At 44.8% G+C, this 27,323-nt stretch overlaps 1 protein-coding gene across 1 annotated transcript in view; it reads left to right on the forward strand.

The window, feature by feature from the left end:
• The window catches only part of LOC116986894 (voltage-dependent L-type calcium channel subunit alpha-1S-like), a 122,180-nt gene that overhangs the window by 24,577 nt on the left and 70,280 nt on the right, over positions 1-27,323 (forward strand). The window contains 8 exon segments of the mRNA XM_033042671.1: positions 1,062-1,180; positions 5,114-5,209; positions 5,212-5,265; positions 13,446-13,642; positions 17,994-18,097; positions 19,717-19,868; positions 21,551-21,635; positions 25,796-25,956. Of these exon segments, the coding sequence (XP_032898562.1) occupies positions 1,062-1,180; positions 5,114-5,209; positions 5,212-5,265; positions 13,446-13,642; positions 17,994-18,097; positions 19,717-19,868; positions 21,551-21,635; positions 25,796-25,956 (968 nt within the window).

A 27,323-nucleotide genomic window follows, 5' to 3' on the forward strand; every position in this document is an offset into this window, starting at 1 on the left:
GGACCCGCGAGCTCCCGATGTCCCAGTCCACCGGACCTGCGGCTGCGTTGCTGGAGCCTCCGAGCCCCAGGAGTCGAGTCGCAGCAGCGAGTCACCACCGCTCCCCACGTTCCGAGGTCGGCCAGCCCCACGATGGTGAATAGTCCGCAGCTCCACAGCTCCACAGTCTCCCGAGCCCCCGGGTCGTTCAGGTTGGAGGCCGCTCCACGGTGCTAGGCCCCAACGACAACGGAGACCCGACAGGGAAAAGGTCGGGTCTCCCGTACAGGGAAGAGATTTTAAACGGTTTCCCCCTCCCCCCCCCCCCCGCCCCCCACATATACACATTTAAAATCAAGCTTAAAAAAACACAAACACTACATTTAACTAGACAAAAATAAAAAAAAGACAGACAGGCTGTAGGAGCCGCTGCAACGAGTCGCGCCGCCACCGTTTATTGCTGACATCAGACATTTCTGCGGGGAGATGTAACTGCAGGACTGGAACTGGTTCTTGCTTTCTGCTTGTGGTCTTGGGACTAGATTTTGAGCAGACCGAGCAGTACAAGTTATTCAGCCTTTCGGGCCTACTTGCAGAAGCACTTGATTAGTTTAATTGAGTTAAGTTTAGAGATACAACATGGAAACAGGCCCATCGGCCCACCGAGTCTGCACTGACCATCGATCACCTATACACTATTTCAATCCTACATAATATGGACAATTTATAACACCTACAAACTTGCACGTCTTTGTAATGTGGGGGGAAACCAGAATACACGGAGAAAACCCACGTGGTCACAGGGAGAACGTACAAACTCTGTATAGACAGCACCCGTAATCAGGTTCGAACACGGGTCTCTGGCGTGGTAAGGCATCAACTCTCTCATAATGCTACAAATTGTGATAACACACAGTATCAAAAATGTTTGGTAGTCCTATCATGGGAGAAAGCAGGGAAGGGAATATAAGAGGCTGGAGAGTACTGAATTTGATTTATATATTGTAGAAGGAGCTACCTTAGTGAAGAACAATGGTGAGTCGTTGTGTCAGTGTGAGAATCGCTCTCTTCTTCCCTTGCAGCCTGTTCACTGTGATCTTGGAGCACCTCAGCCCAGCAGCCAAGAATGCAGGGTTCGATGTGAAGGCCCTTCGAGCATTCCGAGTTTTGAGGCCACTGCGCCTGGTGTCAGGTGTTCCCAGTAAGTAGAGGGGGGATTGCTTTGTTTCTCACAGGGATGTTTGAAAGGCTATTTATTGCAGGACATGATCATTCTCTGCAGCTGTTCATTGTTACTGTTTATTCAGTTACGTATTATGTACTGTGACTATAAAGTCACAATTATTTCAAGAGTAACAGTAAGAGTTCTATTTTTTTCAGGATAAGACTTTGATCATGACAAGAATCCCTCAACTACCTAGTGGTGAGGAACACGGACTATTTGTACAGAATGCTCTTTATTCAAAGTGTGCATAACTACTGTAATAAAACAAACTGTTGGATCTCAGCAGATGAGGCAACATCTGTGGAAGGAAACGGATAGACAATGTTTCATTTCGGGACCCTTCTCAGTGTTATAAAAGGGTCCCGACCAGAAACGACATCTGTCCATTTCCCTGCACTGATGCTGCATGATCTGCTGAGTTCCAGCAATTTATTTTACGCTCAAGATTGCAGCATTTACATTCCCTTGTGTCGACATTACTACTGTCCCTGTTTATTCAGGATAAAGGTTTCCATAGTATTTGCACTGTAGAAACAGGACATTTGGTTCAAATTAGTTCTTCTATGTTATGCACACAGAGAGTGGTGAATCTCTGGAATTCTCTGCCACAGAAGGTAGTTGAGGCCAGTTCATTGGCTATATTTAAGAGGGAGTTAGATGTGGCCCTTGTGGCTAAAGGGATCAGGGGGTAAGGAGAGAAGGCAGGTACGGGATACTGAGTTGGATGATCAGCCATGATCATATTGAATGGCGGTGCAGGCTCGAAGGGCCGAATGGCCTACTCCTGCACCTAATTTCTATGTTTCTATGCTCATCTCACCCTTATTCATCTTGCTCTTTTCCTTTTTGCATTTGTTTGTGTGGCTTCTTTTATGCACCACAAGAACAGAATCAACTGTAGAAATGGATGGAGCAATGGCAGATGGAGTTTAATCAGAGCAAGTGTGAGGTGCTGCACTTTGGGATGTCGAATGTAAGGGAAAGGTAAATGGCTGATGCCAAGATCCATAAAGAGGGATCTTGGCTTCTCGGTCCCGAGCTCCCTGAAAGCAGCAACACAAGCAGATAGAATGATAAACTAGGCGTACTGCTTGCAGTTCTGGTCGCCCCATTACAGGAAGAATGTGAAGGCTTTGGAGAAGGTGCATAAGAGGTTTACCAAAATGTTGCCTGGATTAGAGGGTATTAGCTACCACGACAGGTTGGGCGAACTTGCTTTGTTTGCTCTAGAATGCTGGATGTGGAGGGGAGATCTGATAGAAGTATTTAAAATTACGAATAGTATCGATCAGACTAGATAGTCAGAACCTTTTTCCCACAGTGGAAATGTCAATGACTAAAGAGCATAGCTTTACAGTGAGAGGGGAAAATTTGGAAATAAATATACGGGGTAAGTTTTTTTAAACAGAGTGGTAGTGCCTGGAATGCACTGTCAGAGGTGGTGTTGGAGGCAGATATGAAAGTGGTGTTTCAGAAGCTTTTAAATAGGCACACGGATATGCAGGGAATGGAAGGGTGTGGTTAGTTTATTTTGGCAATATGTTCGACACAGACATTATAGGCTGAAGTGCTTGTTTGTTTTCTGTTCTTGTCCTATGTCCTATGTCCTATTGAGAGTTCCATTCTATTTGGCCATTCCATTCAATTGTTAGTGTATTGAAATTTGAAATTTGAAATTTGTTAGCTGTAATGATTGTGATTTACTATTTTACATTTGGCCTATAAATTTATGTCTGCTCTTTCACCATTTGTCTTCTGTTAATAAGTGGGTTGTCAAACATTTCAAGTAATATAATGGATTACTTTTAGTGATCTCAATGGGCATGAATTATTTTTCTGTCTTCATGTAAGTGATATTCATTAATCTAATTGCCATTATATATGTCAATTGTCCAAACTTCATTTGCTTATGCTTCATAAACATTGCTACATTTAGTCAATATACTTTATTAAATGGAGACACTAGAGATTGCAGATGAAAATTCCTGAACTGAAATGCCGTCTGTCCATATACCTCCATAGATGTGTGGGAAGGAACTGCAGATGCTGGTGTAAATCGAAAATAAACAAAACGTTGCAGCAACTCAGTGGGACAGGCAGCATCTCTGGAGAGAAGGAATGGGTGATGTTTCAGGTCGAGACCCTTCTTCAGACTGATGTCAAGGGAAGTACATAGATAAGGAAGTGTATAGATGAGGAAGTGAGGTGTGAAAACAGGACAAAGGGAATGGAGATCAAGGAAAATGTAGAACAGATTATTGGTAGTTGGGAGAAGGTAACAACAAAGCTGACAGAGATAAAATGTTGTCCGAGGCAGTAAGACTAGTCAGAGAACTGGGAAGGGGATGGAGAGAGAGGGAAAGCAAAGGTTACTTGAAGTTAGAGAAAGCAATGTTCATACCGCTGCCCAAGCAAAATATGAGGTGCTGTTCTTCCAATTTGCGCTGGGCCTCACTCTGACAATGGAGGAGGCCCAGGATAGAAATGTCAGTGTAGGAATGGTAGGGGGAGTTAAAGCATTTAGCAGCTGGTAATGGTAGGGAGAGTTAAAGTGTTTAGTTGCTAACTCCCATTCCCACACTGACCTTTCAGTCTTGGGCCTCCTCCATTGTCAGAGTGAGGCCCAGCGTAAATTGGAGGAGCAGCACCTCATATTTTGCTTGGGCAGCTTGCACCCCAGCGGTATGAACATTGACTTCTCTAACTTCAAGTAACCCTTGCTTTCCCTCTCTCTCCATCCCTCCCCTTCGCAGTTCTCCGACCAGTCTTACTGTCTCTGACTACATTGCATCTCTGTTTACTTTGTAGTTACCTTCTTCCAACTAATAATGATCTATTCTACATTTTCCTTGATCACATTTCATTCCCTCTGTCCTGTTTTCAAACCTTACACTTCTTTACCTACACACCTCCTTATCTATGTACCTCCCATTCCCCTGACATGAGTCCGAAGAAGGGTCTCGATCTGACACGTCACCCATTCATTCTCTCCAGAGTTGCTGCCTGTCCCGCTGAGTTACTCCGGCATTTTGTGTCTACTCCATTGACGTTGCCTGACCCGCTGAGTTCCTCCAGTAGTTGGTTTTATTGCTCAAGTTTCCAGCATTTGCAGTTTCTTATATCTCCAGATTAAAACAGATGATTTGGCCATAGTTATATTGCCACATCAGTGGAGTGCACCAGGGTGGGAGATCTTACTTCCTACAATTTTTCAGCTGAGTTGCATACATTGTAGCGGATCTGCATATCAACAAGTACACATCCCTGTGTCACAGGTAGCAGCATTCCCACCTGAATGGTCATTGGACCATTTTGAGTCTGCAAAAAGGTGCAATGGAAACTTGCACATCAAGATGACCATTCCTATCTCTATTGATGAAATGAGCTGTCTATGGGAGAGGTGTACTAGGCTAAATGGTATCTTCCTGCCAAAGAAAAGCTTTAGTTGCCTTGGAGGCTTTGAATGAATGAGGAAAGAATGTTGTCCTTTTATGAGGGATTGAGTAGAATGTGCTTGTACTCATCGGATAATCGAAGAATGAGAGGTGATGGCAGGAATTTGAGGGGTCAACTAGTCTGATGCTATGAGCAGGATTCCTTTAGCTGAGGGAATTTAGAACCAGAAGAGATTGTTTCTGTAAAAGGGTTGTCATTTCCCGGTACCTTTACTCAGCTAGCAATAGATTTTTGGAATTTACCCCAGAGAGCTGTGGGCGTTCAATCAATGGGGCTAATCGCTTCTTGGATTCTAAAGAGCAGAGGGAGATCAGACAGCGAGCTGAGGATCAAACATAATCTGCATCAATGGTGGAGCAGAGCAGGTGGGGCGAGCACAGCTGTTTTGTGGTTCCTTTGTTCTTTTTAAATAGACCGTGCATACATGGGGAGGCCATTGATCTCTGCTTTCAGGTTTACAGGTGGTGCTGAACTCGATCATCAAGGCCATGGTCCCACTGCTCCACATTGCGCTGCTTGTCCTCTTCATGATTATCATCTATGCCATCATCGACTGGAACTGTTCATGGGAAAAATGCACAAGACGTGTTTCTTCGACGGAACAGGTACAGAGAGAGAACACCACAAATGTACCAGCTATAGGTGTGCTTGTATACAGAGACACATGCAGTCACGGACATTCTCCCTCTCTCCCTCCTTCTCTCTCTCCCCCTCTCTCTCTCCCCCTCTCTGTCTCCCCCTCTCTGTCTCCCCCTCCCCCTCCCCCTCTCTCTCCCCCTCTCTCTCTCCCCTCTCTCTCCTCTCTATCTCCCCTATCTCTCACCCGTCTCTCTCTCTCTCCTCTCTCTCTCTCTCCCCTCTCTCCCCCCTCTCTCTCACTCCCCTCTCTCTCCCCCCTCTCTCTCTCTCCCCCCTCTCTCTCTCCCCGTCTCTCTCTCTCCCCCCCTCTCTCACCCCCCTCTCTCCCCCCCCTCTCTCCCCCCCTCTCTCCCCTCTCCCTCTCTCTCCCCCTCTCTGTCCCTCTCTCCGTCTCTCTCTCTCTCTCTCTCTCTCTCTCTCCCTCTCTCTCGTTCACACACAGACTAAAGCACACACCCACACACAAATTGACTATGTAATTATTGGAATCACATAGCCATTAATTCACATACTGTAGATATGGGTGATGTGGCACATCGATGTAGTATAATATATCATTTGAATCTAAACGTATAAGCATACTGGTGTATAGTGGACAGGGTGAACATGTGCCCAAAGGCAGTCTAAACATACTTTAGTCAAAGATAGATACTTGATAACTAAAATGGGTGAAAGGTTGCTGCAGGAATGTGGAGCTGAAAGTATAGACCAATCAGCTATAACCATATTAAATGTAGTGGCAGCCTCAAGGTTCTACTTCTATTCCATACTTGTAAGTGTGTGTGACAGAGTGAACGCACAGATAATGGGAACACAGAAAACCTTGGTGGAAGCACAAAGTGAACGACAGAAGGAATGGGTGACGTTTCAGATCAAGACCAAGGGTCTCGACCCGAAATATCACCAATTCCTATCCAGAGATGCTGCCTGTCCCACTGAGTTACTCCAGCAGTTTGCGTCTATCTTGGGTTTGACACTGATGTGGGTACAGCCTGAACACACAGGCCAGAGTGAACATGAAAGCACAGTTTTACTTGAAGAATGCAGAGGAGCTGGATTTTTGAAAGGCTGTTACATTAAATAACCCATGAAAGGCTTGAAATATTATGGATCACAAGGTTACTAAAAGGAGCAACAATAAACGGGCCTCGTTCACTTGGCCAACTACTAGCAGTGGGGTGCCACTGAGATTGGTACAGGCCTTGTGCTGTTCACTGTTTACAATAATGACATTAATGAAACAGCAGCTTGTGGAGTATCCAAGCTGGCTGCTATTGTAAAGCTCATTTGATAAGAGAGCAGTGAGGAGAAAACAGGTTAAGTGAGTAGCCACAAAAGTGGCAGATGAGGTGTAGTAGGGGAAAATGCAAAATTATGCGCTTTGAATAGAACTGAAAAAGTAGAATCGTTTTTAAATGAGAAAGGGCGACACAGTTCGGCAGCTGGTAGAGTCACTGCGTTGCAGCATCATGGACCATAGTTCAACGCTGATAACAACTGCTTTGGAATTTGCACGTTTTCCCCGTGACTGTGTGGATTTCTTCCGGGTGCTCCAATTTCCTCCCACATCCTAAAAATATGCAGCTTTATGGGTTAATTAGATGCTGTAAATTGTCCCAAGTGTGTTGGTGAGTGCTCAAATCCAAGGGAGTTTATGGGCATATGAGGAGAATAAAATAGTAAGATTAAACGAGAACTTACCAGTTTGAAGTTTGATCTGTATTTTATGAGGAGTTACGATGAGGGATTACGTGAAGAACCCGCTCAGTGCGCAGGCGCGGCATACTTCCAAGCAGCGGTGTGGAATCACAGATAGACACAGTTATTTTGAAGTAAACATAGTAAAGATAAGGAGACATCAATTTATTAGTTTGATCCATATAATGAGGGTGGGAGCGGAGGGCACGTAATCCCTCATTGTAACTCCTCATAAAATACAGATCAAATTTCAAACTGGTAAGTTCTCGTTTAATCTTACTATTTTACTTCGGAGTCACGTGAGTGACTACGTGAAGATTTCAAAGCTCTGTGATTTCAAACCGTGTAACAGTTTCATTTCACTCACTGCCGAAGTTCTTGAGGGAGGAAGTGTTATCGTAATGAACCAATGAGTCTATTTGTAGAAAAACACAATGGTATTTTTTAAACAATAACAACAAAGAATTAAGTTGCTCCCCTGGGCTTAAATTAAATATTTGCAGTCCGTAAATCTTTACTGCAAATAAACCAGGTTTTGCCAACGGCTTATTATAAAATTTCTGAACGGTCTTTTCCCTTCCCACCATCCTGCTGTAGCCAGGATGTGGTCTATAGGCATGTCCATTCTTTAGCCGTCGACATGGATGCTGCCCTGGTGGAATAAAATTTGTACAGGTTGGTGTTTATCCCAGCAGTTTCTAGCACCTGCTTGAGCCATCTCGCAATGGTTTGGCTCGTACCCCACCATAAGGTTTTTGTGACTGACCCACAAGGCTTTTCATCTCCCTCGAATATTCTGGTTGTGTCTATGTAGGATAGTAGGTGGGTCATGGCACATAACCGTGGTTCTGGTGGGTAAGCCACGACTGGATTAGGTGTTCCTGGTCTGCTCTGTTTGACCAGTCGTTGGATAACGACAGATCTGGTCTGGAGCTGTGATCATGTTGTCCAGTCGCAATAGGTGTAGTGACTGGACCCTCTGAGCGGATACAAGTGCCATCAACATGAGCGTCTTTAGTGTAGCTTGCTCGAGGCCGGGGGATCTGGCTGGTGGCCATTCCCTGAGATATGTCAGGACCACACTGATATCCCAAATATGGGTATACCTGGGCTTAGGGCTTGATATTGTAAATGCCCTTCATCAGTTTTACCACCAGCGGATGGGATCCCATCGCCTGTTGTCCTGCCGCTGGTTTGAGATAAGCAGAAAGAGCACCCTGCGCTGTGTTGATGGCACTGTAGCTGATCCCTACATCGTGGTGTAGATGGCCAGGAACTCCAGTATGTTGGTGGCTGTGGCTGTTGCGCATGTTGTCCCTGTTTCCTGGCAGTACTTCTCCCTTTTTTGATGCTGGTTAAGTACTGCCTCTTGGTGGATGTTCGAAGGGATGCCGACATGGTGGTGATGGTTTGTTTGGACAATCCCAGTTCCAGGTAAGGTCTGTTCAAACTTGCAACCCAGGCGTTTAATTTTCTCATGGCATGCGTGTTTAGCTTACCTGGTAGGTAAGTAGCTGATAGCCAAATATGTCTTTCGACATACCATTGCCAAATCATGTTGACCAATTTGTCGCATGATAATGATTTTATGCCACCCATATGGTTAATATAAGCCATCACCGTAGTATTTATCAATTTGTAACCGAACATGCAAGTGCTGCATATTAGATAAATATGCTTTTAAACCATAAAAGACGCCCAACATCTCTAGATAGTTAATGCCCAGTGTAAATAGTAATGATGACTCTAGTTTAGTCCATCTACCACTTGTGCTGGATATGGAGTTAGTCGCTCCCCAGCCTTGAGCACTGGCATCTGTTTGAATAACTAAAGTAGGGTTAGTGATAAAGATAGGGCTGAAACTAAGCCAAACGTTTTCTGCCCACCACTGTAGCTCTGATATTGCTTCAGTGGGTAAGTTCATGACACGATCATAGTGACCTGTATGTCGTTTTATTGCCCGTACCTTTGCTCTCTGTAAATTTTTTGATAGTGCAAAGGTCCGAATTGTGTAGCCAGAAATGCTGCTACCATTTCCCCAATTACTCTTGCTACTTGTCGAATAGTTGGTCGCTCGTTGACCATTAATTTGTTGCATGATTGTGCTAATTCAACCATTTTTGCCTTTGGCAAGGTAACAGTCATATGGACTGAGTTAATTGTGAAGCCCAGGTAGTCCATGATAGTGGATGGCTTCAACTTAGAATTATCTGGATGTAGGACGAACCCCAGAGTTTCGAGGAGCTGTTTTGTAGCTGATACTGCTGCCACAGCCAATTCCATCGTTTTCCCTACTATGAGAATATCCTCCAGATATGCCATGACAATATGTTTTTGTTTTCTTAGTATTGCCATGGCTGGGTTCAATATTTTGGTGAATAATCTTGGGCTGAAGTTCGCCCATAGGGCAATGCTTTGTACCATCCAGATAAATTTTAGGTATCTGCGATGATCCTTGTATATGGGTACTAGATAGTAAGCATCTTTAAGATAAATGCTTGCCATGAAGTGTCCTTTGGAATTCAGTTGTTTGGCAGTAACATATGTCTCCATTTTGAAATGTATATACTTAACAAATTTGTTTAGTGATGTTAAGTCAATGATGATGCGACAGACACCATCTTTTTTGGTTTTAGTGAATATATTCGATACAAATTCCAAAGGTTCATGTTTGGTCTTTTCGATGACCCCCTTTGTGATAAGTCTCACCAGTTCAGCTTGCCCCTCACGTTTCTCTTTGACGGAGGGAGAAATACCCTTTGGGGCCATTGTTGAACTGGCGGCGTTTTTTCTGACATGAATTGTATTTTATATCCTGTAATGTTGTTGAGTATATACTTGTCACTCGTGACCATACCCCATGCTTCTTTAAACAAGTGTAATCTCCCCCCTGTTAATAAAGCACCCTTATTCTCTATATGCTGGTAGGGACCAGACCCACCTACCTTTAGATTAGATTAGATTAGATTAGATTCGTTTTATTGTCATTCAGACCTTTCGGTCTGAACGAAATTTTGTTTCCCTGCAGTCATACATATAATTTAAAAAATGGCAAAAACACACAATCAACACAAATTTAACATCCACCACAGTGAGTTCACCAAAAACCTCCTCACTGTGGTGGAAGGCAAAATCTTAGAGTCTCTGTCTCTTCCCTCTTTGTTCTCCCTCTGCCTCCATGGCATTAATGGAGGTAGAGGGAGGTTCTCCCTCTACCTCCATGGTTATTGGCGATTCTGTTTCTTCATTTTCCTGAAGATTTTGTTCTGACGTGCTGGCGATGTTGGGGGGAGGCGCATTTTCCAGAGGGTCCGCTGCGGGCCCTGATCTGAAAGATCTTTGGGGATAATGTGCGGACCCCAAGCGTTCACCAGTCCCATATTGCGGACGTCGACTGGTGGATGCCGTGGGGTGCTGCCGCTTGGGTATCGGAGGTCTTGGTTTGCTCGTCCCGGGGCCTGCCCTCATTAGGCCGAAGGTTTTTGATGCTTCCTGCATCTCCTTCAGTTTTTTATTGAAATCTTTCCCAAATAGCAGCGCGTCCGTCTCCGCAGCTGGGGCTTTACACAAGCCAGCAAATTTGGGATTGAGGGCAGGTCTTATGTTTCCCTCCGGAGATTGTTGATCTCAAATTGTGTGGTACACATTAATGCCAGCACATCCTGCTGGCAGGTATCCATCTCCGTGGTCTCCACGGAACGAGCAAAGGCTGTGATGGCTGACGTCAGGAGCCTTAGGATCCGCTGTAGCTTGAGTTCTTGGGTATGGATGTGTGACCCACATGCCCCCAGATTTGGCTGTTGACACTTTTTACTTTGAGGGCCTCACCGTTTTCTGGTGCTGTGTTGTTTCAGCACCTCAGCGAGCACCTTTTCCAGTAATGGTTGATGCTGGCCGCCATTCTTGGTTCCAGCGGTGCACCAGCCCGTGGGGTTGCTACAAGCGGTCCATCACACCCAACAGCTCTTCATGTTCCTGCACCCCTGGCATACTCCCGAATTCGTCCGCCTGCCCCTGTTCCAGACCAGCCCAGCCCTGGTCACCAATGCTAGCCTCCAGTAATGAGGGAGCAGAGGGCAGTGCATGAAGCACTGTGGAGGGGGTGCCTGACCTACCTCCGCGAGAGCGCTCTTTCTGCGCATCTCGCTGGAGCTGCTCCAATTGCTGTTGGATGCAGCTCAGGCGGCTGTCTCTCCTCCATTTAGGTGGAGACATGTCCCCGTCCGACGAATCGGACGCCACCAGCCGGATGCCTGTTCGGATGGCTAGACATCCAGCCCGCAGTTCAGGCACTAGCGGGACTGGGCTCGGCGCGGTGATGGGGATAGCGGAGCGACCGGTAATTGTTCCTACCGCCTGTTGCTGCCCCCCCTGCAATGGAACGCTCCTCCGCTGGAGTCGAGCGGGGGACAGGTTCTTCTGGAGCTTTTGTGCCTTGTAGTAGCGAGAGCGCCCCTCAAGCAGCGCGTCTCGCAGGCACCTGCTCCGTGAGCCGCTCCAGCGGCTCAGGCGGCACTCTCTCCCCCCGTGCGGGTGGAGTGACGTCCCGTCCGACATCGGGAACACCTGCCGGATGCCTCTCGAGTGGCTATGCGTCCAGCCCGCTGCTTCAGGTACTAGCGGGCTGGCCTCGGCACGGTGTCGGGGAATTACGGAACACCGGGTAACGCTCCTACCGCCTGTTGCTGCCCCCCTCCCCAACGGAAAAACGGGGGACAGTTTTGTTCCAGAGCCTTTTTCTCTGCCTGTAAAAAACACAAGCAGAAAAAGGCTCACCTGTAAAAGAAAACCCGACCTCAGGGTACTCACCTGACGGTCCGATTCATCTGTAACGGGAGAGCCTAACTCCCGTGGCAGCCGCTGTTGCACTGCTGGCGTAATGCCGCGCCTGCGCACTGAGCGGGTTCTTCACGTAGTCACTCACGTGACTCCGAAGTAAAATTAGATCAGTGCAGCATTAGTGTGATGGAGGGGTAGATAGTCACTGTGGCCTCAGTGGGCCGATAAACCTCTTCACATGCTGCATGTGGTTCTGTGAAGAAAGAACATAGTCATAGAAATGTCATCATCCATACAAGACTGTGCACTCGATCTATGCCCCTCATGATTTTATGCATCTCCACAGGATCACTCTTTAGTCTCCTGCTCTTCAAAAAATAAAATTCTAACTGGTCCAACCTCTCCCTATAACTTGTGAGCTCGAGTCTTGGCAACATCCTCGAGTTAACAACTTTGGCCCGGTACCCTGGGCGTCCCGTTGACCCGCTGTGGCAGACGCCTCGCGGCAAACCGTGGCCGTGGCCGGAGCCCCCGCGGGTCGGAGCCTGCGGCCTAGGTTGGAGCCCGCACGTCGCAAATCGATGGAGCCCGTGGTTGGGGCCTGTGTCGGTGCCACGGAGGCGTCTGGAGAGGAGCCGGCAGTGATAATGGAGAGGTCAGCGCGGCAGGTCGATGGGGGCTCCGATCAACGGATAAAGATGGACCACGTGGGGTGTGGACGACACGCCGGAGGAAGTAACAAAGGAAGACCCGGTGTGGGGGTGACTGCCGTGCCGAAGGGGGAGAACAATGGAAGATCCGATGTTCATTCACTCATTGATTTACAGATGCAGAATTTAAATATTCACACATAGCAAGCAGTTGGTAGACAAACAGTATGTTGGCCTTTATTTCAATAGCTTTGCAATACAAAGTAAGGATGTCTTATGGAGACTCTCCAAGGTTTGAGGCAGTTTAGATTTGTTCCCAGTTTCTTGGAGGGTAGACTTGCCTTTGAATCTGTGCAGCTCCACTCTCCTCCATCCCTGTCGTTCTGTCTGTCTGTCTCCCATCCCCTTCTTTCCAACCCCCATCCCCCTCTCTCCCATCCCCATTTTCTCTCCCATCCCCATTTTCTCTCCCATCCCCCTCTCTCCCATCCCCCTCTCTCTCCTATCCCCCTCTCTCTCCCATCCTCCCTCCCATCCCCCTTACACCCACTTTCCTTCTGCCCCCTCACCCACTGTACCCCTCTTGAACCTCCTCTCTTCCCCACACTCTCCCATTCCCATTCTCCCTTCCCATCTCGCTCTCTCTCTCTGTCTCTCTCCTGCTTCCCATTCTCACTCGCCATCTCTCACCAATTCTTTATACTCGCTCTCTCTCTCTCCCTTGTGCACTGTTGCATTTTCATGGTCTCCCTCCCTACCTCCTTCTGGTCTCCCTTCCTATCTTCCTTCCTATCTCCCTCTCTCTCTCTCTCTCTCTCTCTCTCTCTCTCTCTCTCTCTCTCTCTCTCTCTCTCTCTCTCTCTCTCTCTCTCTCTCTCTCTCGCTCTCGCTCTCGCTCTCGCTCTCGCTCTCGCTCTCGCTCGCTCTCTCGCTCTCTTTCTCCCCCTCTCCCCTCTCCCACTCCCCCTCTCCCTCTCCTACAAGTCTTTTGCTTTCTGACACATGCTTCATTGGCACAGATATCATAATGGAGGACGTGCCTGCCCCCTGTGCACATGCGGGCAATGGCCGACACTGTGACTTGAATGGAACAGAGTGCAGGTCGGGCTGGCCTGGGCCCAACAATGGCATCACCCACTTTGATAACTTCGGCTTTGCGATGCTAACCGTATATCAGTGTATCACCATGGAGGGCTGGACTGATGTTTTGTACTGGGTAAGTAGCAGCTAGTGAGTGATTCGGGCCGTTGTTTGTTACCATTCTGTTGGTGATCATTGGCATGTTGTTGGTATGTGAGTATGGCTGTGTAACAATTCAGCATGTGATGTTCAGTGAACTATCTTACACAGTGTATATGGCACAGGATTATTCCCGATGTTTGGGAAGTCCAGAAGAAGGGGTCACAGTTTAAGGATAAGGGGGAAGTCTTTTAGGACCGAGATGTGAAATCATTTTTTACACAGAGAGTGGTGAATCTGTGGAATTCTCTGCCACAGAAGGTAGTTGAGGCCAGTTCATTGGCTATATTTAAGAGGGAATTAGATGTGGCCCTTGTGGCTAAAGGGATCAGGGGGTATGGAGAGAAGGCAGGTACAGGATACTGAGTTGGATGATCAGCCATGATCATATTGAATAGCGGTGCAGGCTCGAAGGGCCGAATGACGTACTCCTGCACCTATTGTCTATGTTTCTAAGCTTCTAGAACATAGAACTTTATACTGCCGAAACAGGTCATTCTGCCCACAATATCTGCACTGAACATGCCAAGTTAAACTAATATCTGCCTGCACATGAATCATATCCCTCCATTCTCTGCATATCCATGTGCCTATCCTGTTTCAGTAAGGCATTTCATAAACTCCATTATGGTAGGCTGATCCATAAGATTAAGATCCATGGGATCCACAGTAAATTGATAGTTTAGATTCAGAAACATACTATTTATTGGGCACTGTATATTGGCCAGGATGATGCTGGGTAGTCCCTGGCTCTTTATTCTTACTTGCTGGCTGCCCTGACAACCATGTTTCCGGGTGTAACAAAGGCCTTCCTGGCACTTCCAGGCACTGTAGTCACTGTAAATGTAAATCACAGAGTCAGGGATCTCCACTGCTGTCAGAAACTCTGTTGCCTTTGGAAACGTTGTCACCAGCAGGTGATCACAATAGCGCAAATGCATTTAAATGTCTCGCAGCTGGTCTATTACATGACTCAATTGTGCTGTTTGTCCTGGTTTGCCTCACCACCCCAGCTGTTGATGCTGCCCAAGTCTGTGTTGATGGAAATATGATCCCTCTCTCTGTACTGGTGATGGTGAGGCAGTGCTGAAGGTTACGATATCACATTTCAAGAGTGTTTTATGTGTGTTTATTTGTCATCTGCACCGGATATCAACCCAGACAATGAAATTCTTACCTTATGCAGCTTTACATGCACAATTTCATACTGACAACAAAGTTTTGCAGCTGATTTCCATCTGAATGCATCGAGTTCACTTGTTTCTGTTGCACCTGGTTGTGATAGGAGGGCGAGATAATCTGCAAAGTTACGTTTTTCAGGGAATGAGAAAGAAATGCACCTGATCTTTGATGCATCTTCGTTTGTGCACTACATTTTGCAATTGTAGACACTACAGAGAATACACCCCTGTCAAGGGCCTTTTTCACTTCCACACTGCCCCAAAGTGATGAGCAGAGCATTTATACTTTGAGTAGAACCTTTGGCAGAGTGGTCCTGTGAATGCGGATGAAAGTCTCTGAAGTTCATGTGATTTACCATGACCATTCTAAGCACATTTCTGTTATGTATCATAGAGTAGCGAGTCGGTCTGTAAACCCACCACCCTTTTTCTGAAAGCCACCTGGCTCCTATCTGAGATTGCCCACACCAGTTCCTGTTGTATGGTCAACAATGATCTTATTCAATTCTACCTGACCTACCGATTATTTCTAACATTCCCATCTGTTGCAGATTGCCAGCAATTTCACAGTTCCTGCTTTTCAGAGTTCTAGCATTTTTTCCTCTCTCCCCAACTTCAGTCATCTATTTCTAACTGCAGCAATTGCAGTCTTTTGCTTTTGAATGAAATGAAGATAGTCAAGGAAACTCATCCTGCCACTTTCAGTGGTAGTTTGCATCAAAACAAGGATAACGAGTGTGCATGGGTTTTAGGTGAGAGGGGGAATGTTTGAAGGAGACGTGCATGGTAAGATTTTTTTACACAGAGAATGGTGGATACCTGGCTGGATACCTTGGTACCTGCCAGGGACGGGGATGGAAGCAACACTTAAGAGGCATTTAGACAGACACATGAACAGACAGGGTATTGTGCATTGTCTGAGTCTATTTACCTGAGATGCTGCAGCAAGTAAGATTTTCACTGTACTTGTTACAAACAGTTTACAATGGCCTGTTTCCTTTATCATTGTAACTTTTTTGCTTATCTTTCATTCATTGTTCTTTATCTCTCCACATCACTGTCTATATCTCTAGTTACCTTTATCCCTAACCAGTCTGAAGAAGGGTCTCAACCTGAAATGTCACCTATTCCTTCTCTCCAGTGACGCTGCCTGTCCCGCTGAATTACTCCAGCTTTTTGTGTCTATCTTCTATGAGGCACCAATTGGCTGTGATGTATTGGGGTACGCTTGTAAACACGCTTTATGAAATTATTCGTTCCTGTCTGCCACAAAAATAATTTCAGGAAAGAGGGCACTACCGTCGCTCATGAAGGAAATTTGGAACAGTATTAGATCCTTAGAAGATGCATATATAATTGCCAGAAAAAGAAGCAGGTTTGAGGATTGAGTTAAATTTCAAGTTTAGCAAAGGAGGACTTAAAGAGGGGAGATGATGGAGGGGAAAACTGGGTGGAGACATAAAAACTGACAGTAAATACGTGAACAGATAACAGTTAGCGAAAACAAGTACAGGTCCTCGAAGTGAGTGGATGTGATATATTTATTATTTCAAAAGGCTTTTGATAACATTCCAAATAAGAGGTAAATGTATGAAAATTAAAGCATTTGTGATTGAATATAATATCCTAGTTAGACAATGCTGGAGGAACTCAGCGGGTGAGGCAGCATCTATGGAGAGAAGGAATAGGCGACGTTTCGGGTCGAGACCCTTCTTCAGACTGGTCGGGGTGGGGGAGGAGGGCGAGAATAAAAGGGTATAATATCCTGGTATGGATTCGGGATTAGTTGATTAAAATAAAATAGAGGAGGAAGAAACTGGACTTTTTCTGGTTGACTGGTGGGGTGTTGCAGGGTTTGGTGCTTAGGCCCCAATTTTGCACAATGCATATTGTTAATTTGGGCGACGGAACTAAATGCAGCATCTCCGAGTTTGCAGATGACATATAGCTGTAGGGTTGTGTGGGCTGTGAAAATGATGTAAAGCAACTCTAGTGTGTATGGCAGATGCAGGCTATGGTCGATAGATGTGAGGTTATCCACTTTTGGATTGAAATACCCAAAAAATTATTATCTGGATGTTGATAGATTGGGTTAGGGGTTGGAGGCGCCATGAGATCTGGAAGCCCTTGCTTCCGGTTGCTGAAATCTAACATTCAGCTGTTGCAAGCCCTGAGAAAGGCGGAGGGTATATTTACCTTAATGGCATGAGGATTAGAGTCCAGGAGTCAGAATGTCTTTCTAAGCTTATACAGGGTCTTGGTGAGATGTCATCTGGAGTTACGTGTGCAGTTTTGATCGCCTTTTTCATGGAAGGGTGGTCTTGCCACAGATGGAGTGCAGTAGAGGTTGTCTGAATTAATTCCTGGGGTGGGGTACTTGCATTTGAAAAGACATTGGTTCAATTAGACCAAAGTTAATTTACAGGAGTGAGATGGCATCTCATAAAAAAGGTATAACATTCCAACGGAACTAGACGGGCTAAGATGCAGGGTATTTCCCATGACCTGTGAGACTGGAACCAGGGGTCACAGCATTGGGGTACGAGGTATGTAATTTAGAACCAAGATCAGGAAGAATCTCTTCACCCAGAAAGTGTGAACCAGTGCAGTTTCTCCACCACAGAAAGTTGTGGAGTCATGTCATTAAATATATTGAAGAAGTTATTAAATATATTAAAGATAGAGATTTTTTTTAATACTCAAGGTTAATGGGGAGGAAGGGAACTGGATACTGAAATGGATGATCAAGCGTTACCCAGACCAGACCTAAGGGGCTGAATGGCCTTCTGTGCTCTTTCTCTATACAGCTGTGTTCTGTCTGCTGGATGTTTGCTCCCTCTTTAGAAAACTCGTAGTACGGCTCGTGTGAAGTACTCAGTTCAGCAATTGCATATTCATTTACTGCTGCCAGTAGGTGTATTTGTGTGCCTCTGGTGGGTTTGTATGTTTACATTCTACAGTCAATACTGCTTAATGTTGTTAGTTCTTTTTCACTCTCCTTTTATCACCAGGTAATCAAGATCTGGCTGTTTGAGTCCTCTTGTATAATGTACCTGTGAAATGCCATTGGATGTTTGGTGCAGTAAGGGTTATATATAAATACATATTTTATATTTGTAGGCTGATCCTTGTGTCTGTATCTTGCAGGTTAATGATGCCATTGGTAACGAGTGGCCCTGGATCTACTTTGTCAGTCTTATCCTGTTGGGATCATTCTTTGTGCTCAATCTGGTCCTTGGTGTTCTGAGTGGGTGAGTGGAAATCAGAAAAATCCCAGCATAATAGCAGTCATTTCCATCATACTAATGCCCATGTACCCTCCAATCAGGCTCCAGGATAACAATGTATGATCCAGCCAGACCAATGTCACACTTTTCCCTTCCATTTCCTTTGACAATTTAAATTTGGTTCAGATCTGGAAATAAGAAGATGGTGTGGGTAAAACTAAACATAGAATATAGAACAGTACAGCACAGGAACAAGCATTCTGGCCCACCATGCCTGTGCCGAGCATGATGTCAAATTAAACTAATCCTTTCTGCCTCTATGTGTTCATAATGCCTCAATTCCTTGCACATTCATGTGCCCATCTACAAGCCCCTTAAACACGATAATCATATCTGCTTCCATCACCGCCCTGGCAGCTTATTTCAGGCACCAAGCATTCTGTAAAATAAACCTGCCCCGCACATCTATTTTAGACTCTCCCCCTCTAACCTTAAAGCTAAGCCATCTAATATTTAACATTTGGGGAAAAGATTCTGACAGTCTACCTTATCTGTGCCTCTCCAAATTTGATGAACTTGTATCATGTCTCCCCTCAGCATTTCAAAGAAAACTATTCAAGTTTGTTCAACTTATCCTTATAGCTAACACTCTCTAATCCAGGCAGGTGAACCACTTCTGCATCCTCTCCATTGCCTCCGTAACCTTCCAGTAACGGGGCGACCAGAACAGCAAACAATAGTCCAAGTAAATTTTAACCAAAGTTTTATGAAGTTATTGAAGTTCTTGTGTTGTTCAAAAACGCAACATCGAATTGAATTGAATTGAATACTCTATTGTCGCATATGACAAGTCACAGTGAAATTCTTTGCTTGTATACTGTGCCAGGTATGCAAATAGTAGCCTAAGGGGAAGGGAATTATCACCATTATCCCTCATCCAGCCCAGCCTATAAACTGTTTGGTTCCACACCCATGGAGATTACCCACTGAGGCATTTATGATCAAACCATGGTTCTTCAGGGCAACTAGGCAATAACAGCTAATATTTACTGACCTGGTGTGGGACGTATATGTCATGGAGTGCAAATCTTTTGTGGTATATTTACAGCCATAACAGAAACATGGCTGAGAAAAGCAGGCTCAGACAAACTTTATTATTTGAAGTGAAGGAGAATGAGAGATGTAAAAAAATGCAAAGTCTTTTTCCAAAGAAAGGAGAAATCAAAAACTAGAGGACATAGGTTTAAGGTGAGAGAGGAAATATGTAAAAGGGATTCATCATCCCCAATGATTGTTGACATTCATCATCCTCAACGATTCCTGGAAGGCTGTTAGGATTGATATCATTTCACTGAGCACATGAACACTAGTCACTGATTCCTTTCTTCACTGATGCTTTCCTCACCCAGAGTTTGATTCAATCTTTCTGTACTGTTGTACACTGATTTATTTTTCCTGTGACCATGATATGTTTAACAATTTCGGGGAGAATAATGATCTAAGATGAATTCCAAATGGTGCCATTTGTAAAGGTAATTAGTTTGCAAGTGCACTCTGTTTTAATCGGCCAGATCTTCCAATCTGTACAAAAGAGACCATGTGTACTCACTTTTGTGGTAACTTGCTGATTGTTTGTATTCCAGGGAGTTCTCCAGGGAGAGAGAGAAAGCCAAGTCCCGAGGAGACTTCCAGAAGTTCAGGGAGAAGCAGCAGCTAGATGAAGATCTGAAAGGATACCTTGACTGGATCACACACGCTGAGGATATTGACGTGGACCATGTCAGGCATCGGGAAGGTGAGGTGCCAGGGCGACAAACCACACGGTTCCTCGGGTTCATGAGAATCTTAAAACACAATCCTGTATGTTATGTCAACAACTTGGTTCTCTGTAAATTAAATAAAAAGGCTGTGTTCTTAGGCCGCATGATGATACAGTTTCAATTTAATCTTCCAGTTCATTAGCCTTCCTCAACTTGTAATTTCACACATGCAAGTGGGGATTGTCCTGAAATGTCCAAAACACAAAGAACACATCAGCAACTTTAATATTGGTTAGTGTCCATGGTGTAGGAACAGAAAATACCTCTTAAACATGTAGCCCTGACCTCTTATGTTCTCCATTCTCAAACTATCCTCTCTCTGGGTCAGATGGTTTCTGTGGAGACTCAGTCAGCATCTATGGAGAGGGAAACGCACTTACTTTTTCAGTTCAACAACCCTTCGAAAAAAGGTAATTTCCATTCCCAGCACCTGCAGCATGGATTAATGAAAGGGAAATCATGCTCAGCAAACCCATGGGAGCTTTTCAAGGTAATTAGTAAATTAACAGGGGAGGCGGATTGGATGTGGCCTATATATATTTTCAGAAGACTTTTTATAAGGTCCCATTTATGGGTTAGTGTGCAAAATGAGATTGTACTGGCCAGAAGTGAGAATTGATTCACTGGCAGGAACAGACAGCATGAACAAATGAGTCTTTTACTGGGTGGTTCTTAAAAACATTAGAATTGATTACCGTGTGAATGATGATAGACTGGGAAAAGAGGGAGGTGCAATGAATGGTGGATTTGCTTGTACACCAGTTGCTGCGACCGAGTGTTCAGGGGCAACATTCTGGAAAGCAAGTGATGTGTTGGCCTTCAATAGAAGAGGTTTTGAATGCTGAAAAAAGCTATCTGGCTGCTGCTGAACAGGGCCTTTGTGAGACCTCAGACAGTGTTTTGTCTGCCATTTTAGTCTACGGATTTGTTGAAGGATGTTTTGACAAGGAAGCTCAATGCAGGTTCAGCAGGCTGATCTCTAGAATGGCAGGACATTATTGCATTAACAGGCCTGTTAAGCTGCAGCTAGTAAGAATGTCATTATTCTGTGGCCAGTACATATATGACAATTAAACACAGTTGACACTCTTGCCTCCCGGATGCCTCAATGTTTGAGTCTAAAGCCCCTGTCCCACATAGGAAACCTGAACGGAAACCTCTGGAGACTTTGTGCCCCACCCAAGGTTTCCGTGCGGTTCCCGGAGGTTGCAGGTAGTGGAAGCAGGTAGGGAGACTGACCAAAACCTCCGGGACCCGCACGGAAACCTTGGGTGGGGCGCAAAGTCTCCAGAGGTTTCCGTTCAGGTTTCCTAAGTGGGACAGGGGCTTTAGTCTAAAAGAACCCAGAGCACAATTTAAAGAAAAATAGGGCAGACTTGGAATGTTCTAGCCTTATTGATGCTCAGACAAAATCACCATAGCTGATTATTGCAGTATGCATGGTAGGGTTTTGTATTTGCTCTATTACTGCAGTGACTATTTTACTTGTGAAATGCTATGTAAATGCAAATTGTTCTTTCATAGAATCTTGTACACCAGATGTGCTCAAACTGCTACAATCCAACACAAACCCACAATCCTTTGACTAAAATATGTGTGTAACCACAGAGTTACGGTAACACAACAAAAATGATTTTGGCTCTGCCTCTTTCTGCAGGAATATTGGCATCGGATGAAATTGGCTCCCTGGGCTCTGAGGAACTACTCAAGATGGAGGGAATGAGTCTGCTCTCACGTATCATGTAAGTCAGCACAGACTAACTGCTGCCTGCCTCTCACGATGTACTGTCAGAATGGTCAACAATGTGCTGGCTTTAATGTGGGTGGTGACGAAAGAGGTCAGGTGAAATGATGCAATGAGAAGTTTTTTTTTCTGACTGGATACAGAGTCGTAAAATTGGACTAGGAAGTATCTATATTATGTCAAATATGAATCTTGATATTATTAACTGTGCCTCGTGGATAATGCTACTGTCCCTGAGACAGATTGTTGATGATGTGAACACCACTCAGGGAAATGAGAATGCAATAAATTTGCGATAATCCAACGCTCTTGGTAGTGCTGGAATGGCAGATTTTCTGGACTGCCAGATATTACTCCTAGTAATAGACCAACACTATTCACATCACATCACTATCTATATCTCTAGTTTCCTTTATCCCTAACCAGTCTGAAGAAGGGTCTCGACCTGAAATGTCTCCCATTCCTTCTCTCCAGACATGCTGCCTGTCCTGCTGAGTTACTGCAGCTTTTTGTGTTTATTTCCGGTTTAAACCAGGAGGTTTTGTGTCTATTTCCGGTTTAAACCAGGAGGACTCCTGCTGTCTCCTCCCATCGCCCAGCCTTCGGGCTCCTCCTCCTTCTTCCTTTCTTCTCCCCACCTCCCCCCACCCCCGATCAGTCTGAAGAAGGGTTTCGGCCCGAAACGTTGCCTTTTTCCTTCGCTCCATAGATGCTGCTGCACCCGCTGAGTTTCTCCAGCTTTTTTGTGTACCTTCGATTTTCCAGCATCTGCAGTTCCTTCTTAAACAACTAATTTCCCAGAGCAGGTTGACTAAAACTGAACACTGTACTCCAAATCCAGCCTCACCAACTTCTTGAACAACTGTTACTTAACATTCTAACATCCATACTCAATTCATTGACCGAGGAAGGCCAATGTGCCGAATGCCTTCTTGATCACCATTTCTACCTGTGATGTCACTTTCAAGGAACCATGTGCCTGCACTGCCAGATCCCTCTGCTCTACAAAACACCCCGACTCCATCCATTTATTGTAAAGGCCCTGTCCTGGTTTGCTTCCCAAAATGCAACTCCTCGCACTTATCTGCATTAAACCCCATTCCTCAGGCCATTTGTCGAATTGATCAAGACCCTGCTGTAATTTTTGATAATTGACATCGCTGTCAATGATACTACCCACTTTAGTGTCATCTGCAAACTTACTAATCATGCCTTGTACATTCCCATCCCACTGGTTGACATTAACTACAAACAGCAATGGGCCCAGCACCGATCCCTGAAGCACACCACTAGTGGTAAAAGCTAGCTTCTTTCAGCTTCAGATGATAGCTAAAATAAAACTATTCCTCCAGTTTGATGACCTGAAAAAGATCATCCACGCTTTCACCTCCTCCCGCCTAGATTACTGCAACTCCCTTTACACTGGCATCAGCCAATCTTCCCTGTCTCGCCTGCAACTGGTCCAAAACGCCGCAGCGAGACTCCTGACGGGCACCCGAAAAAAGGACCACATCACCCCGATCCTGGCCTCTCTCCACTGGCTCCCTGTGCGGTTCCATATAAACTTCAAGATACTCCTCCATGTCTACAAAGCCCTCAGTGGGCTTGCCCCCACCTACATAAAAAGTATTCTCACCAACCACTCCACCTCCAGGCCCCTCAGATCGGCCGACTTGGGGTTGCTGAATATCCCACGGTCTAGGCATAAGCTCAGGGGCGACCGCGCCTTTGCGGTTGCAGCTCCTAGACTGTGGAACAGCATCCCCCTTTCCCATCAGAACTGCCCCCTCCATCGACTCTTTTAAGTCAAGACTAAAGACTTATCTATACTCCCAAGCCTTTCCTGACGTCCTCTGAGTGAGGGCTACATGTATATGTACAGTGGCTTGCAAAAGTATTCATACCCCTTGAACTTTTCCACATTTTGTCACGTTACAACCACAAACGTAAATGTATTTTATTGGGATTTTATGTGATAGACCAACACAATTGGCGCATAATTGTGAAGTGGAAGGAAAATGATACATGGTTTTCAAATTTTTTACAAATAAAAACTGAAAAGTGTGGCGTGCAAAAGTATTCAGCCCCCTTTACTCTGATACCTCTAAATAAAATCCAGTGCAACCAATTGCCTTCAGAAGTCACCTAATTAGTAAATAGAGTCCACTTGTGTGTAATCTAATCTCAGTATAAATACAGCTGTTCTGTGAAGGCCTCAGAGGTTTGTTAGAGAACATTAGTGAACAAACAGCATCATGAAGCCCAAGGAACACACCAGACAGGTCAGGGATAAAGTTGTGGAGAAGTTTAAAGCAGGGTTAGGTTATAAAAAAATATCCCAAGCTTTGAACATCTCACGGAGCACTGTTCAATCCATCATCCGAAAATGGAAAGAGTATGGCACAACTGCAAACCTACCAAGACATGGCCGTCCACCTAAACTGACAGGCCGGGCAAGGAGAGCATTGATCAGAGAAGCAGCCAAGAGGCCCATGGTAACTCCGGAGGAGCTGCAGAGATCCACAGCTCAGGTGGGAGAATCTGTCCACAGGACAACTATCAGTCGTGCACTCCACAAATCGGGCCTTTATGGAAGAGTGGCAAGAAGAAAGCCATTGTTGAAAAAAGCCATAAGAAGTCCCGTTTGCAGTTTGCCACAAGCCATGTGGGGGACACAGCAAACATGTGGAGGAAGGTGCTCTGGTCAGATGAGACCAAAATTGAAGTTTTTGGCCTAAATGCAAAACGCTATGTGTGGCGGAAAACTAACACTGCACATCACCCTGAACACACCATCCCCACTGTGAAACATGGTGGTGGCAGCATCATGCTGTGGGGATGCTTTTCTTCAGCAGGGACAGGGAACTGGTCAGAGTTGATGGGAAGATGGATGGAGCCAAATACAGGGCAATCTTGGAAGAAAACCTGTTAGAGTCTGCAAAAGACTTGAGAGTGGGGCGGAGGTTCACCTTCCAGCAGGACAACGACCCTAAACATACAGCCAGAACTACAATGGAATGGTTTAGATCAAAGCATATTCATGTGTTGGAATGGCCCCGTCAAAGTCCAGACCTAAATCCAATTGAGAATCTCTGGCAAGACTTGAAAATTGCTGTTCACAGACGCTCTCCATCCAATCTGACTGAGCTTGAGCTATTTTGCAAAGAAGAATGGGCAAACATTTCAGTCTCTAGATGTGCAAAGCTGGTAGAGACATACCCCAAAAGACTTGCAGCTGTAATTGCAGCGAAAGGTGGTTCTACAAAGTATTGACTCAGGGGGGCTGAATACTTTTGCACGCCACACTTTTCAGTTTTTTATTTGTAAAAAAATTTGAAAACCATGTATCATTTTCCTTCCACTTCATAATTATGCACCACTTTGTGTTGGTCTATCACATAAAATCCCAATAAAATACATTTACGTTTGTGGTTGTAACGTGACAAAATGTGGAAAAGTTCAAGGGTGTATGAAAACTTTTGCAAGCCACTGTATGTAGTCTGTTTTGTTGTGCTATTCTTATAACAAATGTAAAGCACTTTGGCCAACGAGAGTTGTTTTTTTAAATGTGCTATATAAATAAATGTGACGACTTGACTTGACTAGTCATAGGTTTCCAGTCCGAGAAACAATCTTTCACCATCTCCCTCTGTTTCCTTCCATGAAGCAAATTCTCTATCCAATAATCTAGGTCTCCCTGCATCCCATGTGATCTAACCTTCCAGAGTAGCCTAGCAAGTGGACCCTTATCAAATACCTTGTTGAATGCCTACAGCTTTTGGCTTTGTCCAGCTTCTTTGTTAGTTTTTCAATAAACTCAATCAGATTTGTGAACCATGATCTTCTATGTACAAAACCATGCTGACCATCCCTAATCCGCCCATCTATACAAATGCATTGATATTTTGTCTCTCAGAATACTTTCCGGTAACTTGCGTACCACATATGTTGGCACTTAAAAGATGGATAGAGCAGTTGTAGTTCAGGACTATTTCCTTTGCTGTGACTCTGCTACTGTGTGGGACAGTGGGTGGGCTCTCAATCCAAGAGTGTTGAAAGGGAGGGGAGGATTTGTCAGAGGGGAGGAATGAACGGAGCCTTACGTACATGCACAAATCCATGAAGTTAGTTGTAGTGGTCTCTGTTGGCTTCCCACAGCTGGCGATGTCAACGGTGCAACCCAATATTCAGGAGGAAATGCAGAGAGCTGGTGAAATCCAACTTCTTCTACTGGTTGGTGATATTCCTGGTTTTCCTCAACACACTAATGATAGCTTTAGAGCATCACCTTCAGACCGAATCGCTGACTCGTGCTCAAGGTAAGAACAGAATGGATGACATGCAACTCCCACTCCGTCCGGCCCCTGATGCAGAGAAACTATGTACAATTCCATCGTGGGCCATAGAGCCATGAATCACCATGCCCTCTCCCAAATCCAGTTACAGGGATCCATGCATTGACTACAAACATTCCTTCTTTCAGTTATTCTGTCCTTACATTAATTTGACACTGTTTCTTCCCGCATTTGTCACACTTTCTATTGATCTTCTTGTGTTAACAAAAGAAGCTGGCTTGTGTCCAAGTTAATATCACTCTTGCTTCTTACGTCTCTATTAAAATTATTCTCTTGCTCCTGCTCTCCTTACTTCCTCACTTCCTCAACTATAGAAAATAGTTGAGGCAGGTATAATACCAATATTTAAAAGACATTTGAATGGGTACATAGATAGGAAAGGTTTTGAGAGGTCAAACACCAGCAAGTGGGACTAGCTTAGATGGGCATCTTGATTGATATAGACGATTTGGCTGAAGGGTCTGTTTTCCTGCTGTATGACTATGACTCTATGACAATGGTTAATTTGCGGTATTATTATCTTTGTTCTTTTTTATGCCATTTTCCGGTAACTTGCGTACCACATATGTCAGCACTTAAAAGACGGAAAGATCAGTTTTAGTTCAGGACTGTTTCCATTTCCATTCCACATGTGAAGAAGGGCTCGACCAGAAACTTCACCCATTCCTTCTCTCCAGAGATGCTGCTGAGTTACTCCAGCTTTTTGTGTCTATCTTTGGTTTAAGCCAGCATCTGTAGTTCCTGCCTACACCTCTCTCCTGTTGTTGGTATCATTGTTTCAGAGCCTGATTGTCTATTATCCTGTCATTGTTTTAATAAAACATATAATTTGCCTATCAAAGATTGTTTTAATAAAACATATCTTTTTTTCTAAAGTCTCTGTTAGTTTCTCCCTCTTTAACTACCATAGCCAATGTCCTGATGTTCTTTAGTAACTTGTCAGTTTCTTTGTTGAACTAAATTAAGGCGCATGTTGCAATCAAAAGCGCTTGAACAATTGACTCCCTGACCTGACATTAACATTGAACCTTGCGCCGCGAACTCAATTATCGGTGCAGCTGTCCGTTGAACAAAATGTTTTAAACTCTATAAAAGAGTGTCAAGTGTCTGAATATTCACAATTTTTAATGAATTTTTAATCAAACGTCGCAGATCTGCCTACCGCAATGTGTCACCTACATGTATACAGACAAATTACTCAATAGAGATGACATTCTCTGGGGACTTTCTGATTTCAAACTCATTTGCAAAATGCACCTACATTCCACCATCAAAAACATGTACGATCAAGATATTTGTGATAGTTGATTCGTATACTACAGTACTGCAAT

The sequence above is a fragment of the Amblyraja radiata genome, chromosome 24 (genome assembly GCF_010909765.2).
Source record: "Amblyraja radiata isolate CabotCenter1 chromosome 24, sAmbRad1.1.pri, whole genome shotgun sequence".
NCBI lineage: Eukaryota > Metazoa > Chordata > Chondrichthyes > Rajiformes > Rajidae > Amblyraja > Amblyraja radiata.